Source organism: Sorex araneus, chromosome 9, assembly GCF_027595985.1.
Source record: "Sorex araneus isolate mSorAra2 chromosome 9, mSorAra2.pri, whole genome shotgun sequence".
Lineage (NCBI taxonomy): Eukaryota > Metazoa > Chordata > Mammalia > Eulipotyphla > Soricidae > Sorex > Sorex araneus.
In genome coordinates, this window is record NC_073310.1 from 40,885,603 (window position 1) to 40,903,648 (window position 18,046).

General features: G+C 42.6%; 2 protein-coding genes across 3 annotated transcripts in view; one reads left to right on the forward strand and one right to left on the reverse strand.

The window, feature by feature from the left end:
- Positions 1 to 567: 567 nt before the first annotated feature.
- On the reverse strand, positions 568 to 16,513 carry TFB2M (transcription factor B2, mitochondrial). Of its 2 annotated transcripts, XM_004605528.2 has the most exons (8): positions 16,057 to 16,513; positions 14,661 to 14,749; positions 10,188 to 10,341; positions 9,379 to 9,527; positions 7,267 to 7,356; positions 5,029 to 5,091; positions 3,274 to 3,431; positions 568 to 1,422 (listed from the first exon to the last, which is right to left on the reverse strand). In XM_004605528.2, the coding sequence occupies exons 1-8, from the start codon at positions 16,343 to 16,345 to the stop codon at positions 1,245 to 1,247; spliced, it is 1,170 nt and encodes a 389-aa protein (XP_004605585.1). In that variant the 5' UTR covers positions 16,346 to 16,513; the 3' UTR covers positions 568 to 1,244. The 2 variants fall into 2 exon arrangements, with proteins under 2 accessions (XP_004605585.1, XP_055002722.1); XM_055146747.1 differs by lacking the exon at positions 5,029 to 5,091 and having other exon boundaries at positions 16,057 to 16,512.
- Positions 16,514 to 16,607: 94 nt separating this feature from the next.
- The window catches only part of CNST (consortin, connexin sorting protein), a 116,328-nt gene continuing 114,889 nt past the window's right edge, over positions 16,608 to 18,046 (forward strand). Inside the window, exon 1 of the mRNA XM_055146746.1 lies at positions 16,608 to 16,856. The gene's annotated coding sequence lies outside the window, so the exon portion shown is untranslated. The remainder of the gene's footprint in view (positions 16,857 to 18,046) is intronic.

An 18,046-nucleotide genomic window follows, 5' to 3' on the forward strand; every position in this document is an offset into this window, starting at 1 on the left:
GGGAGGAGAGTGGCGGAAGGGACATTCGGGCTGAACCTCACGCATGAGTGAAGCCCCACAGAACCAGGTAAAGCAGTACTTTGTGACCTTGGACTCTAGGCTCAACGAGACCCGGAAACAAGATCCTCTGTCTGCCTCCTCCAATTAAAAAAATTAATTTAACTTTTGTTTTTTGTTTGGGGGCCACCTCTGGCAGTGCCAAAAGGCTTCTCTTGACTCTGCCCAATCCCAGGGGTACTCAGGAGACCAGAAAGTCCTGCAGGTGAAGTATAGATAGTTAAGAAGCTCAAGTTAGGCTTCAGGTACAGGATTAGGAAGGAAAGCAGAAGGAAAATGGCATCATGAAGATTCAACAGACTAAATGAAAGGACAGGAACTGCAAGAAAGAAGGATTCAGAATGTCTAGTCAGACTGTCCAGCTAACCACAGTAGTAGGAATGTTGGGAAGCAATAGTTTGCTAAGTGTTACAAAGGTACTTACTAATAATGTACCTTGGGTATTATAAACAAATTTAACTGAGTAGATATGTCTGTCTCGGCTAAAATACAGTAAATTCTTCACAGATCTAATATTCTTAATTCAAATTAGGTTTATTTAAAGTCTAACTTCAGATAAACATTCATGATCAAACAAAACTGGAAGCTTTTCAATAAGTCAAATTTACTTACCTAAAGTACATGATCTTACATAAAGCAAAATTTTAAAGTTTAGACAAAAAAGAACACAAAATATTGTTCAAGTATTTTAATTTCTAGAAAAATAGAAATTCCTAGAAACTTCTTTAAAATGTCAAAATTAAATAATCCATTGCATAGTACTTCATATTACAATAAACTGAAAAGTAAAATAAACCACATTAGTTTAATTTACTTTCTAAGCTTAATAATATACAAACTCTTTTGCCTTCTCCCCAAGAAGAATGCAAAAACCAAGTAAAAGTGAAATATTTAGATTAATACAATGTAAGACGTTTGGCTCAAAGAATTTAAAAAACTAAACTTCAGCTGTACTACCCTACAACTAGATTTACAGTAGATTGAAACCTAAACCAACGTTTTCATTGTATTCTGCTGTGAATACTGTGAATAAATAGAAACCATTGTTTTATCCAATATTCTCATGGTTACTAACTTCAGAAGAAATGATCCATGTGATCTCTGTAAAACATAAGCAGATCTTCTGATCTTTTTAAGTAACTTCTAATTTTCAGATAAATAGTTGCAGCTCTTAGAAGTGCATTTTGTTACAAGATGATCTCTTCCATGAAGTCATCATACAGCCATTTGTAAGTATAATCTTTGGAACATTCTATAGCTTCAAAAAGTTGTTTAAAGTCTTGAGGGTACATATTTGTTATTTTTGACTTCTCGGAAACATTTACATGCTTCATTATATCTGCTGCATCGATCGGACTTAAGGAACTGTAAAAGAAATACAAACTGTATTTGCTCATTTTTTACAGTAGCTTGACAGAGATGGCTTTTAAGTTCAATTGAAAAGGCCTGGGGTTGGAGAGATAGTACAGTGGGGAGTATCTGTTTGCCTTGCATACGGCAGACCTAGGTTTGATACCTAGCAACCAATATGGTCTCGTAAATACTGCCAGAAGTCCTGAGTGCAGAAGCAGAAGTAACCTGAGCATTGCAGGGTGTGCTCCCCCTAAGGTCTTACTTGTTATATAAACTTAATCTTGTTCAGTTTAAGACCTTAAGTATAATGTATAGATTTAATTATGTTTATTTCTCAAGTTCCACAGCACACTTGTACTGAGAGGATTTGGGGGGAGAGGGACCCATATTCAGAGGGCTCCTCGGCTCACTGCTTTCCCCTAGTTCTGCACTCAGGGATCACTCATGGCTCTATTCCCAGACACCACTTCTGTCACATGCAGAGCTAGGATTCAAACCACCATCGTGACCAAAGACACATGCAAGACAAGTGTACATCTGTGTACCATCTCTGGCCCAACACTTGCATCATTTTTTACATAGGCATTGTCCAATCAATAGTTCACTTGGCCTGGGGAGATAACTTGGAGGACAGGAGCAGACACTCTGCACCCAGGAACCCCAGGTTCAATCCCCAGCAGCACACAGCCTCCAGAGAGTGGGAGAAACTCCCGAGCAGCAGGCTGGAATTAGTCCCTGAGCACCATGAGCTGTGGCCCCCAAACCAAACAGCTCATTCATAGCTAGGTACTAAATGAGTACATTCATTAAAGTGAATCTTTGAATATTTTAACCACGCTTTGACAGTATTATGAATGACTATGGACTGAGGATTATAAAGTTTAACGTGTAACTTATAGAATTATATGGTCAGTCTTAGCATTAAAAAATTATTCGTATGAAAGCAGACACAGCTAATTTCTGTAAATTATCTAAAATAATTTGCAACAATTAACATTATTTGAAAATATCTCAAAAATTCTATTTAGAATTTTAGGGAGCAATACTTTGGTCTTTGGAGGGAGCGAAAGTAAAGAGAGTAGGGCTGCTCTTGCCATGCGCAAGGCTGACCCAGTTTTAATCCCAGCACCCCGTATGACCCCCCCTGGCACCACTGAGAGTAATCCCTGAGCACAAGAGTAAATCTTGAGCACTAGTGGGTGTAGCCCAAAATCCAAAAAATAAAATAATTATCCCCTGGCAGAGTGACTGGGTGGTAGGATAAGCTGTGCTTACTTAGCTGGAAGCAGAAGCACCACCGGAAGCTGGAAAGCAGCCCAGGGCCAGTGGCTATTCTACCACTAATGCTGACTTTCTCTGTACACAGAAAGGGAACACAGGCCTTGTAGCTAAGGCTTGATCACTTTTTTCTAAGGGAGAAAAATGTAAGCTTAGGAAATTAATTCTGAGGAAAATAGAATGTTTTTCTTAAACTATGTACCAGGGATAAGAAAGTATTTTGAGGAAATGGATGAATGAAAACATGACACCTCAGTCTATTAATGAAGATAAACAAGATTTAGGGGCTAGAGCAGTATCAATGGGCTGAACACAGAGGCCTGCCTGTGTTTGATTTCTGAAACCACATGGTCCCCCAGCAGTGCTGAAAACAGTCCAAAAAAAAAAAAAAAGGATAAAGAAAATAAAAGGGATCTAACATGAAATAATTATCACAATAAACTAAAACTTTTTATACTTGCTTATATTAATATCTTTGCCAGATCAGGCATTGAACCCAGATACCCTCACACTGGCAAGAAACTTAGTGTTCTACCACTGAATGATATTCCCGGTGCCTACGCCTACACTTCTTCCTTTACTTACGGTAAATGGTCTTCTAGCGTGGCATTGCGCTTTACAAAACACTGCTTTACCATGTGAAAAAATATGTCATAGTTAATAGGTGTTAAGCTTTCTGTAAATAATTCTTTACGGGGAGTCATTCGAATAAAACACATCCTTTGTTCTTTCTTTAATGATTCCTAGAAAGAAGGGAAAATAAAATTGTGTTAGTCATGAAATATTGCCAGAGCAAAATACTGTTTACTCACTCATCAAGACAGCTGTGGGAAGGGGCAGTCACCAGACCTAGAGTATCTCTGGCCTGGTGACAGGTGTGCCAAGAATGCAAGGCCCTAACCACTCTTTACCTGGGCTATTTCTGAGGGTGGTTAGCAGTGAGTCAACTTGAGGGATGCCAACACTTCCCTCCAGGATAAAAAGAGGGCTTGCTTAATGTTTGCTATAAAAGAGGCGGACATCCCCAGCTGTGTTCCTCAGTTGCAGGGTAAACTCAAGGCATCAATAATGCATAGTATCCATTTGAGCCATATCAAATCCACCAAGGACTTTGAGGACCAGGTGAGGTGGGGGTGGGGAGAAGGGAAAATAAAATCCTTCTTCTGACCCAGGATCTTGTGGCTTTGGCTAGCAATGATGAAAGAGTAACAGCTTATTAACATAATAAGTAGGTGACACATTAACCTCTAAGCATGATACTAACATACACTAAGTCCCTTCTATATTTGAGACAGAGTCTAAGGATAAAAACAACTGATTTAAAAATATGTACACAGGCTAGCAAACTATGGTTATGGCCTATTTTCATACAGTCTATTTTATATATTATTATATAGTAAAAACAAAAAATAGCTTTTAAACTTGAGAAGGATTACTATTTTTTTGGTGAGGGGTAGAGGGCTGGGCCACACTTGACAGTGGCTCAGGAATTACTCCTGGCAGTGTTCAAGGGGACCATGAGATGCCAGGGATCAAATCCAGGTCAGCTGCATATAAAGCAAATGCTCTTAGCCACTGTACTATCTCTCTGGGACCTAAATTTGGGAAGGATTATTAAAAACAGAAAAGTAGGAGCTATAGAAATGTCTCAATGGGTTGGAAAACATGATTTGAAAAACCTTCTATCCCGCCACATAAACCAAACAGGCAAAAAAGGAAGAATGCATGAGAGACTGTATATGGCATGCAAAGCACAAACTATTTGCTGTCTGGACCTATTTAGAAAAATAATTGCCAAACTACTCTACTAAGCAGTATAATGGGATTAAAGAAAAATCTGCACAGATAAAATGACAAAATAAAAACAAATACATAACAAATCTTGTTTATTAATGAGGCACACAATTTTGTTTAATAAAATTGGATGAGTCGCAAATTATATTTTCCAAATTTGAAATATATCTGTTTCAAAGGAGATATAAACAAGTGCCAGAGTCTGTATTTAACTAAATTACCATTGTCTATGTAGTGAAAAATACAAATCTCTTTAAAATAAATGAAATTTATAAAAAAAATTAAAATAATCAGAGAGTAGCAGAACATTTTGAGAATACAAATGGCTGCTGGAGAGAGGGCACAGGGGTTAAGTCAGCCTTGCACATGCTGACTCTGGCTTGCATTGCATATGGTTCCCCCGAGCACCTCCAGAAGTGATCCTTGAGCACAGAGCCAGAAGTAAACTTTGAGCACAGCTGGGCGTATGTCAAACACCAAAAACACAAAACCTAAACAGATAATCTTTTGCATGTAGGACAAAAAGAGAAAGGGATTTATTCTTACTGTATGCTTTGACTTTTCCAGTAGTCCCCTTTGCGTGCATACATCAAATGAAGAGCAAGGTTCCTTAAAGGACAATAAATTAAAAAATTTCTTTTAGTTCTTTGGTCAAAGTACCAAAATTATTAATGCTTTTAAGAAAAAGTGTCTTGTATAGGGCCAGAGAGATAATATAGTGGACAGTGGATTGGGCACTTGTCTTGCATGTAGCTCAACAGAGTTTGATCCCCAGCAGTATATAGTCATCTGAGCACAGCCAGTTATGGCTCAAAACGAAAAAACAAACAAAAGTGTCTTGCCTAAATAAGCACGATGAATTAAACAACACAATAAAAAAAAACCCACAATAAATAAATAACAATTAATTAAATCCAACTCATCAGTCTAAATGCATTTAAGAAAAAATGTGGTAGTTACATTATAACACATGTGGTAGTTAAGTTATAATACATCTGTCTTCTATTTCATTTTCCTTTCATTTTGGGGCCATACTCTGCAGTGCTCAGAGACTTGGGATTGTTTCAGGCAATGCTGGAGAATCATCATGCATTGTGGGGGATGGAATCTAGGTCTTATGAACGCAAGAGCCATCTCTCTGGCTCTCGTTTTGGATTTTTCAGAGAAGAATCAAAGATCTATCTCAATATTAGCAATTCTAGTACTCATCTAGATAAAGAGGTATCCCTCACAATAGATTTGGAACAACAGATTTTTGTGCCATGCTCAGTTGTACTCACAGCTCTCCTGGCACATAAGAATATATGTATGTGTATGTATATACACGTATAAATACACACACACTCCCTAGCTGCCGGATATATACTTTATATATGTGTATGTTTATATATACTTTGTTCTACAAATAGGCAAATTATGTTATGAAAGAAAAAGCATTATCTTTTTTCTTTCGTTCTAGTTCTCTGCTTTTAAATTTGGCAGTCAGAGTCACACTGAACACTTCTAGTCTGAAATGAGATACATAAGATATACAGTGAATTTCAAAGGCCTAGTATGTGTGTATATGTACGCACAGACAAACATAAACTATGTAATAATGATTACACATAGAAGTGGCTACCTAATTAGTCTTTTATGTATTGATGACTAATATTTGCAACAGAACCCAGGGCCTCACACTTGGAAGCATGTGTTTTACCATGTGCTCTCTGCCTGGCACAATACTTTTTGTTTCTGGGCCACCCCCATTGGTGCTCAGAGCTTGCTCACTCCTTGCAATGTTCTAGAGACCAAATTCGATGCCAGGGACTGAACCAGGGTTAGCCAGGTGCAAGGCAAGCTCCTTAACCCCTGCACCAAGATGTCTGTGAGATGGCAAAATATTTGCAATACTTCTTTTCTTTGTATAATGTGATCATTACAACATTTAAATTATATCTATGGAAATAAACTGAAAAGGAGGATGACAAACTATTAGACAGCAATTAAAAATTGAAGAAAAATGTTCAGTGACAATGGAAAAATTATTTTTATCACAAGTTTATGAAAGAAGTATCTGTTAAGTGAAAGAAATAACATACAAAATAACCTTTACTATGCAAAGAGAAAAGAAGCAGAGGAACAATGAGTGATAATTTAAACAAAATCGGGAGTTGGAAAGATTAAGAACAGTGGGCAAGGCACTTGCTTTGTATAAAAATGACCAAGGTTCTATCTCCAGCACTCTAAATGGTCCCCAAGTCTACCAGGAGTAATACCTGAGCATCACCAAGTGTGGCCCCAAACAAGAACAAAGACAAAAAAAAAAAAAAAAGGAGACCGTATCTCTTGCTAGGGGGCAAGAGGAGAAATGGTGGGACATGGTCACTCTATACACTTAGGGGTCGGATAGCTTGGAGGGATAGGCAGGCCGTGCTGTTGACTGACCTCAGATCTTACGCAAGGTAAGAAGGACACCCTATCACCTGACCTACCTCTCTAACACCCCACAGTGATATCAAAAAATATTATTTTGAAATAATTATTTAAAATGTCTCTCCTTTAACCTCTTTAACACATCTCCTATTTTCCCCTAAGCATCAATATTTTTATGATTAGAGAAAATGTGATAGTTTTGGGACTTTCTATCTCCCCATACAATATATTTCCACAGTTACTATTTCTCTGTCACTTTCAAGAATTGGAAAAAAAATAAAATAATTTTTTTCTTCATTTACTGGTCAGAAAAACGTAGCCTTTTTGGAGACGAAATTTTCTGCTGAAATTTAGAAGGATTTTACTCACTGCATGCAGAAACTTAATGTCACAAGCAACTTGCCACAGCACACTCAGTGGTTGATAGAAGCGCACAGATTTGGGATTTGCCACTAGTTTCTATTAAAAGGAAAACTAAAGTTACACGATATATAAAACTACAATCAAAACAAAATGTTTAACCATTAATACTGATATTTAAACAGCACCTGAAAATGAAAGAAATTTAGAACTAAATGCAAAATATAAACCATTTCAAAGATAAAAGTTCTTTTAATAGAAGTTTTCATTGAAATAATGTCACCTTGTAAATGCAAAACAATGTACTTGAGATCAACTTATTATAAACGTATCCCTATCAGGGAAAAATCTCATTTAAGGACCCCCAAAAAACAAAACAAAACAAAAAACCCACCCAATAAACCCATGTAATTTTGGAGGAGAGAATGAGGTCAGAAACAGCATTAGGAAACTATTAAATCAAGAATTATTCAGAGTGACACTTGCAGGATGAGAGATTCTCTCACTAATCAGGAGGCACTAGTGGGAGGAAATCACATGTAAAAAGGTCCAAAGTAAAAGGAACCTTAAAATGTTTTCCTGGGAGCAAGATGATGCCTGAGGAAGCACTTCCCATTTTCTGTCTCATTCATTCTCCCATGTACACGCATTACATAGAGATGAAAAATTTGAGTCTTGCTTCCCCCTTCCGCTTATCCCCCCTGCACCCTCCGGAGAGTCACCATTAACTTCCTAGCTGGGTCTTCGCCAACATATCATCCCTTCCTTCCCTGCCGACCCCATGTGCTCTTATACACAGAAAGGCACTTCCTGTTATAGCATGTTAAAAGACCAACCGGTATTCTGGAAAAACTAACCCCCAAACGAAGCCTTGCATAGTGATGTGAAGGACTTCAGGAAAGCATTTATTTTCACAGATCTTAGAATAGAACAGTCTAAAATCCTAAAGATCCTGGAGGCTAGGGAGGTAGTATAGTGGGTAAGGTGCTTGCCTTGCATGTGGCAGACTGGGTTTGATGCCTGGCATCCCATATGATTGCCTGAGCATCACCTGGAGTTAATTTCTGAGTGCAGAGACAGGAGTAACTCCTAAGCATTGCCCAAATATATCCATTGTATTTTTATATATTAACAATGAACCTGAAAAAAATTCAAAAACATTGTATTTATATGAAGGAGATGAGACTTGCACATTGAAAGCTCTAAAACATTGCTGAAAGAAATTAGTGGGGCTGGAGCACAGTACTGCTGACGAGGGTTTGATCTTCAGTACTCCACAGGGTTCCTTGAAGCCCACCAGGAATGATCCCTGAATGCAGAGCCAGGAGTAAGCCCTGAACACCACCAGGTGTGACCCAAAAAACCAAAACCAAAACCAAGATAAATTACAGTGGGGGCCAAAGAGACAGCTTGGGGCGTGTGGGGGGACCGGGTTCAATCCCCAGCACCACATATAGTCAGTCCCCTGAGTACCACCGGGAGCACAGAGCTGGGGGCAGTTACTGAGCACTGCTGGATGTGCTCAACAATAACAAAAGAGAGAGAGAAATTAAAAAAATAAAGACATCCTGCACTCAAAGATTGAAAGTTGTTTTTTTTTTAATTATAGTAAAGATTGAACAGGGCACATAAGCACAGCAAGTATTCTACTGCTGAGTTATATCTGTGGCAAAGAACACTGAACATTGCTTAGACTTCAATAATCTAGGGTTAACACAATCCTTATCAAAACTCCAATGATTTCTTTCCCAGCAGAAATAGAAATATTTACCCTAAATTTCATATGGGATCTCACCATATACCAAATAGTCTGAACAAATTTTTTTTAATTCATTTTTGTTTTGGGGTCATAATCGGAGCTGCTAAGGGCTTAGTCCTCGCTCTGCACTCAGAATTCTCTAGAGTTCTTAGTTAATGGACTTGACTGGCATTTCCTGTCCTGCCAGGCATCCTGGACACAGAACTCTTCTTCTACAAGTTTTCCTCCTTTGTCCAGAAAATAAATCACTTTCCCCACTCCTCCCATCACTGCCTCCTCCACATCTATCACTTCTCCCCTCCCCCACACAAAACAAAACAAAACAAAAAACTCTCACAATCAGGTACCTATTAACAACCTACCTGGTATTCCTGTTCACTAATGAATACATTAAGTTCTATTCGTCCATATTTAAATACAGAAGTACAGGAATACAGGTCATGTAACAGCTTCCAAAGCACTTTCTTCTCATTTCGAACTGGAAACATTCCAAAGACTCTTAAAGGGATACCTGTGAAAGATACAAGAAAAAATATTTGAATAAATTCAACACTTTCACCTAGGACTGTATTTTACTGAATTACACTAAGTTAAGCTACATTAAGTCAATTTTATTTCAATTAATACTCAGCCTCTGCTTCTTTCCCTGACTTGGCCTCCACGGAACTGTTCTAATAATTTCTGTCAAAATGACCCCTGAGCACAGAGCCAGAAGCCGCAATCACAGCAAGGTGTGCAACCTCTTTAGCACCTACCAAAGATGTTGAGTGGAGGGCTTTATGTTCAAGATAATAATAATCAAAATAGGTCCAAGAGAATATTCCTTGAAAAAAAAAAGTTATTTTTCAACTTCAAAGCATCTGTCCATAAGCCTTATAGTATAAATGACACATAATCTCTCCAATGAAATAGAGATGTTATACTGCTGAAATTTTTTTTTTTTTTTTTTTTTTTTTTGCTTTTTGGGTCACACCTGGCAATGCACAGGGGTTACTTCTGGCTCTGCACTCAGGAATTACCCCTGGCCATGCTCAGGGGACCATATGGGATGCTGGGATTTGAACCCGGGTCGGCCACGTGCAAGGCAAACGCCCTACCCGCTGTGCTATCTCTCCAGCCCCACTGCTGAAAAATTTTAAGGTATTTTTCTTTATTTAATAATCAAAATTACCTTCTGTCCAAGGAACTGGTTCTATTCCCAAATCTGTAAAAAGTGACTGTGAAATCATAATGGGGGGTTTAACTATTCCACCGTTTTTTGGATCCAGTTTAAAGAAGTCACAATGAACCACTCGTAGATTTTCATCCTGATTTTTCTGTAGGGACTAGAGACCAAAAGAGGGGTATGTATCAATCATATTAAGAACCTTTAGCATTGTGCGATTTTTTGAGTTAAAAGATAAAAGTTTTGATAAAAACAGATTATACCTCATTGAAGATATACAATACTAACACAACCTCAAGCTTAACAGTTTATAGAAATCAGTGCCTTAAAGTAATGAAAGCATAATAATAATTTTAAGAAAGAACTCCCCAAACTAAAAAGCCTCCATCAAATTCATATTAAATCTCTTTACTTTTGTATCTCAATGACTTCAATTGTTCTTAAAGCTTCTAGTTGCTTAGTAGCCACGGCCAACAAAGATACCAAGACTACGTCTGGGGTCAGACAAAAAGCTGCAATCCACTTGCTACTCAGGGGAGGATGTTTCATAAGAAAGAAAATTAATTAGAATGTTAAAGTGGGGCAGTGGGGCAGGAGTGATAGTATAGACAGTGAGGCACTTGCCCAGCACATGGAAGCCCCTAGGCCGAGTGACCCCTGAGCACAGAGCCAGAAGCCCTGAGCACAGCTGGGTGTACAACCTCTTTAGCACCTACCAAAAATGCTGAGTGGAGGGCTTTATATTCAAGATAATAATAATCAAAATAGGTCCAAGAGAATATTCCTTGGTTTCCAAGAAGAGGTTGGTCCTTTACCAGATTCACTTAGCCAATGTTCATTCTCCCCTGTTATCTTGTTGCTCATCAATTTGCTCGAGCGGGCACCAGTAATGTCTCCATTGTGAGACTTGGTGTTACTGGTTTTGGCATATCAAATACGCCACGAGTAGCTTGCCAGGCTCTGCCGTATGGGTGAGATACTGTCGGTAGCTTGCTGGGCTCTTCAAGAAGGGCGGAGGAATCAAACCCGGGTCGGCCATGTGCAAGGCGAACACTATCGCTCCAGCCCCATTCTCCCCTTAAATTTATTTTTTGGTTTTTGGGTCACACCTGGTGATGCACAGGGGTCACTCCTGGCTCTGCACTCAGGAATCACTCCTGGTAGTGCTCAGGGGACCATATGGGATGCTGGGATTTGAACCCGGGTCGGCCGCGTGCAAGACAAACGCCCTACCCGCTATGCTATCACTCCAGCCCCTCTCCCCTTAAATTTTTATTTTCTTTTTTAAAGACGGAGGCAAGTGCAGAAGGGAAAGTTCCTCGTCTGCTAGCAGAGGCCTATCTTTCACTTGTCCCGATTCCCTCGCCCTGCAGTATTGTGCTAGAGGACTTGGTAGTGAGAGGCAACATGACCCAGACTCCATAAACTTTGAAGTTATTCCTATGTAAACATATCAATTGCTGGGGCCAGACACATTGTTCAATGGGCTGAGCATGGACTTTGATCCCACAAGCACAGAGCCAGAACCCATCACCGGGGGTAGCCCCCAAGTCAAAAATATGACAAGCCAGGGAGATATTCTGCATGTACTTGGCCCTCTGAACACTGCAGGGTGTAGCTCTGGAGGCCGCTGAAGCAGTCCAAGCAGGACTGCAGCCTTGGGCAACAGCACTGAACCCCTGGCCTGGTTGGCTGAGTGTCACTGGAGAGGCCCCAAGTTCCCTAAGTGTGACTCTGGAGGTTCATGCCCTACCCCTACCTTCCCTGCCACCAAAATGAATGACAAGAAATACTGAAGCCCCTTTACTGTCCCTCTATTCATTAGATACACTGATTTGAGGCGGGCTTGGCAGTGCTCAGGGCTTACTCTTGGCAATGCTTGGGGCGACTATATAGTATGCCAGGGATCAAACCCTGGTCAGCACGTGCAAGGCAAGTGTCTACCCACTGTATTATCACTCCAGTCCAAATACACTAATTTTAAATTAAGACTAGCATTTCAGAGATCTTACAGAAAAACAATTATTGTGCTACACTTGACAAGTGTAAAGAAATAGTCATTTTAATAACATTGTGTAAACCTGTGGTAGCCTGTCATCTTTTCTTTCTCTTGCTTTTTTGGGGAGGACCGTACCCAGGGCTGCCTGGGGGCTTCTCCCGAGGCAGAGCTCTGAGACCAAGACGAACTGGAGCGCCAACCAAAGGTTCCTGCATGCAAAATGTGAGCTCTTGTCCTTTGAGCTATCTCCCTGACCCAACACGGCCTAACTTTCCAAAGCAGACCTTTCAACAACTATCAAGACAAAACCTATGTTGTTTTTAATTTACAAGCTGAAATCACAGTGTTTACCAAACCATACTTTTATGATTTAAAAATGTTTGAACATTTTGTGTGTGTGGGTGGCAGGGTTGTGAGGGTCCCTGTTTGATTCTCTGCCAATTGGGTCAGCAGTTCAGTGTAAGGGCCAAGGATGTCCTGTTGCTCGGTGTCAGCACCTGGGACCACCCAGGTCATGCTTACAAGTGCTTGGATGAAAGGAGTTGTTCTGGGATGCACTCAGTGATGCTTAGGGTCCCGTGGGGTTCTAGGTATCTAAAACTGGGTGGCTGCAAGCAAGGCACGTGCCTAACCCCTGAACTATCTCTCTGGCTCTTAACACTTTAATGTATTCTTTCTCATCATTTTTGGAACCCCAGCAGATAGAGCACTAATCCCCAGCACTCCATGGTTTCCCTGAGCCATGACATGACCCATGAGCACCACGAGTGTGGCTCAAAATCCAAAACCAAATAACAAACAGCTGAACAGACATTTTCACAATTACTTATTGCCACCCTATACTTTTTGAACACAACATTTTACATAGTTTAGGTTTCCCTTTTTTGGTGGGAAGGGGGTTTTGGGCCACACCTAACAGTGCTCAGGGCTTTCTCCTTGCTCTGTGCTCAAGGAGCACTCCTTGTGGAACTCAGGGGACCATATGGGGTGCCAGGGATGGAGCCCGGGTCAGTTGTGTGCAAAACAAACACCATACCCTTGGTGCTATCACTCTGGTCCCAAAATGAGTCTACTTTGCCTTTTTTTTTCATAAGGCTTGGGATAGATCTCAGACCCTCATATGCGTCAAGCAGTGAATCTAGCATTTTAAAGAAGAAATATTTTCATTAACTTTTTTGGTTTGGGGGCCATTCCCAGGGAAGCTTGGAGGCTCTTTCTGGCTCTGTGTTCAGGAGTAATCCCTGGTGGTGCTTGGAGGCCATATGCAATGCTGGGGATTCATTTATGGACTCAGGCAAGCATTCTCTCTGGCCCCTATTTTTTTGATGTATTTTTTGCCACACCAGAGAGTGCCCAGGGAACCATGTGAAACCAAGAATTGCAATCATGTCTCTGAGTGCAAAACAAATGCTCCAATCCACTGAGCCATCTTGCTGGCCCTCTAGCACTTCTTCACCACAAACCTCTCCACTATGTGAAGAAGCGGGATTTGCTGATAAATCCATTTGGATGTCTTCATTCCATGAAATTCTATCAAACTCGATACAACCTTTTTTGAAATCTTAAGTATTATAAAAAGTTTATGGTGCAATGCCCCAAAGGGGCAGGGAGAAGGAGAGGAAGAGAGAAGGAGAGGGAGAGGGAGAGAGAGGGGGTGGGGAGGGAGGAGAAGACAGAAGGAGGGAGGGAGGGAGGGAGGGAGGGAGGGAGGGAGGGAGGGAGGGAGGGAGAGGAAAAGTGCCTGTCATAGAGGCAGGCAGGGAGTGGGGGGTGATGGGAGGGAACCTGGGAACACTGGTGCTGGGAAATGTACACTGGTGGAGGGATGGGTGATGGAATACTGTATGGCTGAAATCCAATCATCAACAGCTTTGTAAAAAATAAATCAGGGGCTGGAGCAATAGCACAGCGGGTAGGGCATTTGCCTTGCACACAGCAGGCCCAGGTTTGATTCCCAGCATCCCATATGGTCCTCCAGCACTGCCAGGAGTAATTCCTGAGTGCAGAGCCAGGAGTAACCCTTGTGCACTGCTGGGTGTGATCCAAAAAGAATAAATAAATAAATAAATAAATAAATAAATAAATAAATAAAAGTCTGTGTTCAATATAAACAAAAGTTTATATGGTGGTGTTAACTACTTAGCACCATATTACATTTTAGGTTCACAGGAAGCGGGAGCACAGAATAGCACACTAGATTAAGAAACAAGTCTAGAGAAGCCATTTACATATTTTGTCCAATCACACAACTAGTTTAGAGCAGAGTGAGAATCAGGAGATCCCAGAACTCCCAATGTTTTAATCCTTCAACCCGTACTGATACTGGGTTCACGTCACAGGGGATGCAATAACAGGATATTTAAGGCTTGACCCTTACATATGATCTACTTGAAAACAACTGTGTACTTAATCTTCCTTCCCCAGACCACTCAAAGATAGCCAAAAGAACAATAAATTACTTTTAGAAATGAAATCTGTACCTTCAAACGTGGAATAAAAGTGCTATCACTTTCAAGGGCAATCACCTGATGATCACTTTCAAGCAGTGCTTTAGTCAGGAATCCTGGACCTGGGATCATAACAGCATCAATGATTTATTTTGAAAAGAAATAACATCAATGCTTTCAACAAACTTTCATTAGGCACAGATTTTCTCTTTATTTTCTATTTTTGTATTTTGGGTGCCAAACTCAGGACCTCACACATAAGTATACATTCTACCACTGAGCTGCAACTCCGTATGAATCATTCAATTTTAATGTCCCTAAAGCAGCCATTAACCTCCTTATTTAAAAAAAAAAAAAAAAAAAAAAGTAAGACTGGAGAATTGCTTCACTCCAACATTCCAACCATTAAGTGATACTGTTTGCTTTGAATCTTTGCTGTCAGTGACTGCAGAACCCGCACCTTTTATTTTCCTCTGGAGGGTCTGGGGGAGGAGGTGGGTGACAAAGAGGGTTCTCAAGTGAGGCTCAGGAGGTCTAGAACCCCCCCTTCTCCTACCATCCCCACGACCACCTTCCATGATTCTTGGTGAACCTGCTGGAGGTTCAATAAAAGGGCCTGAGAATGTTCTGTTCAGGCTCTGAAGCGCCGACCATCTGGTAGGAGGCTGGGGGTCTCCAGAGCTGCACTGGGATGCTCCGGGACCCTTATGGAACCGGGTACTGAATCCGGGTCATGTGCCTGCTAGACATGCACCCTAACTGCTGCACCATCTCTCCAGATCTGCACTGCCCATCACAATGTTTTGCTACCACTTCTCAAGAAAAACAAAAACAAGCGTGCAGAAAGGGGGTTGCCTCCTGGCACTTACTCAGAAACTATCCTGGCGACTAATTGCATTGTCAAATCTATTCGTTACATTTTTTAGAAAAACTGTCCCGTTTTCCCCCTTTCGTTGTGCAGTGCATTGAGCAGCGGTCACACACTCGGTCGCAGGGTACCAAGAGCAGCACCAGCCGTGGTCAGGCCTGCAAGGCAGGTGCTCTACATTGGCCATTCCGGACCCCAGATCTAAAGTGAATTCCTCATAATAAGAAATGGTGCTTTCTGGCGTTATTCCTCAAAAGGTCTCTAACTCTCGTGCTCTCTGTATCCTGCTACGGAGTACGGTATGGGTGAGATAAAAGCCCTAAGAGGAGAGGAGTTTGCACTCATTTATTTAAATGGGGGTGGCTTAGGGTGAACGCGAGGGACGTGAAAGTTACTATGCAAAGAGAAAACAGCCACAGAAATCGCGAGTGGTGTCAGGACTCACACATTCCATGTGAGAGGCCTGTGGGATGTTGCACGCGGGATGCCCCGCGTAAAGGAAAGGGTCCTAAACAGCACCCCGCGGGAGGATGAGTGAGTTCGCAGCCGCGACCGACTCACCTGGATTGCACTCCAGTACCAGTTGGGAAGGTTTCTGTGGCTTTTTCATTAATTTCGCCAAGGCCTTCGCCAAATTCGGGCAGGTTATGTAACGCTTAGAATCGAAGCGGTGCTTGGACGTCTCTCTGAAATCAGGACTTGGCTTCTGACGCGAATGGGCACCGCGGACGGTGCCCGCCGGCACGTCTTTCCGCCTAGCCGCTCCGGATCCCAACCTGCAAAGGCGGCCGGGTCCGGTCACGCCTGCCAGCGTCAGCCGCGGAGGCAGCCCCGACAACGGGCCCCACATCCTCGCCCTTTACAGGCCCGTCTCCGAAGTACTTGCTTCTAGGGCTAACTCCTTGCAGGGCAGCCCGCGTGCAACATCCCGCCGCCCCGTACCTGAAGCGGCGCGGAGCCGGGACCACGACCTGCGCATGCGAGCGACCGGCTCCTTCTGGCTCCTCCCTCACTTCCGCTTCCGGCTCGGCCCAGACACCTAAAGACTGGGAGTGAACGGCTGCAAAGAGAGACGGACCTTCCGGGCTGCGTCCGGACACGTACTCTATGGTTGTCCGCCCCCCTGCGCTTCCTCTCTAGCCGCCTGCGCTCTATGCTCCGCGGTCGCGGGCCGCCAGCGGGCCAGCAGGGAGGGGTTCGCCGCGGGAGGCGGGGCGGGGAGGCTAGAGGTGTCTCCTCCACCCGCGCCACGGGAGACCCGGGTGAGCTCGGTGACAGCTCGTCGGCCGCCATGTCAGCGAGTGGGGCTGGAAACAGAGCCGGCGACCAGCCGTAGCCCTCCTTGCGCCTCCGATTCCCAGGTGAGAAGAGGAAGAGCGGGATGCCGGGGACCCGCCTGCTGGCGGCCGGGGTGCCAAAGCCTTCTGGACCCCCCTGCCCCCTGCTCCTCCCGGGGAGGGGTCGCTCGTTTCTCTCACCTCCGCCCCCTCTCTGCTCTCCGCTTTTCCTCTTTTTCTCCAGCCTCCGGGGGCAGCTCCCGAGCATCGCGCGGGTATCTTTCTCCCTCGGGGACCGGCGCCCCAAGTCGCTCCCCGCCCGGCTCGCGGGGGAACTGGCGGCGTCTCCTCTCCCTCTTCCCTCCCGTCCTGCAGCCCCCAGCCCCGTCTGCCCACCCTGCTGGGTGCCTCGTGTTTTCCTTCCTACCTGGGTTCCCCCACACTGCCCCGCTTGTCAAAGAGCCGCCTGGTGTCTCCCTCCCGTTTCCTCCCGCTGGGCCAGTATTTGCCTTGATTTTTTTTTTAAGATTTAATTTGCGTGCCTGAAAGATCTCAAGTTAAGATTTAGAAAAAAGACCCCTTCTTCTCCCCTTCCGGATTTATAAGCTTCAAATACCCTTCTATGCTTAACCAGACTAAGACCTTGGGATGCTTATTTAGTTCCCGGTATGAAATTGGTCAAGCACATTGTACTGTGGAATGCGATTTAAAAGACTTACTTCCAAAGACTCTAAAAATAGGGTGCTCTAATGGAAAATTTGGCAGTCTTTTTACCTATTGGGCAATGTTAGAAGACTTGACTCCGTGAGAGTGGCTTCAGTGTTAAAGGATTATGCTCAGAAAGAGCTTTTTACCCATTACCCCCTTCTACCCAGGCAGGAAACTATCCAATCAGCTTTATTTTAAAATATGTGCAAGTCTTTCTGCTTACTCTACTGGGAGCGTAATTGAGGTTGGCATTTAAATGCACAAGGAAAAGATTTCTAAGCAGTGTATCACCTAACAAATAGAAGCCCGGAGATTGTATTCAGGTGATGCATCTCAGATGGATAAAGAATTGACAGCCGTGTAAGCCTCTTATTTCTTTCTCTCTTTTAAAAAGAATTTGGGCCATATCTGATGGTGCTCAGTGCTTACTCCTGTGGGGTTCAGGGACCATATGGGGTGCCAGGGATTGAACTGGGTTGGCTGTGTTTAGAGCAAGTGCCCTCCATATTAAGCCTTTTTTTTGACGATAAATTTGTTAGGATACCATACGAAGTCCTAAGCATTGG

What these genes read in the sequence shown, in the direction of transcription:
- TFB2M (XM_004605528.2), bottom strand. Translation starts at nt 16,345, where the DNA reads ATGTGGGGCCCGTTGTCGGGGCTGCCTCCGCGGCTGACGCTGGCAGGC. An exon ending in CTTTTATTCCACGTTTGAAG is followed by an intron (nt 10,342 to 14,660) that starts GTACAGATTTCA and finishes TTTGGTCTCTAG; the next exon opens with TCCCTACAGAAAAATCAGGA. An exon ending in TGGAAAAGTCAAAGCATACA is followed by an intron (nt 3,432 to 5,028) that starts GTAAGAATAAAT and finishes CCTTCTTTCTAG; the next exon opens with GAATCATTAAAGAAAGAACA.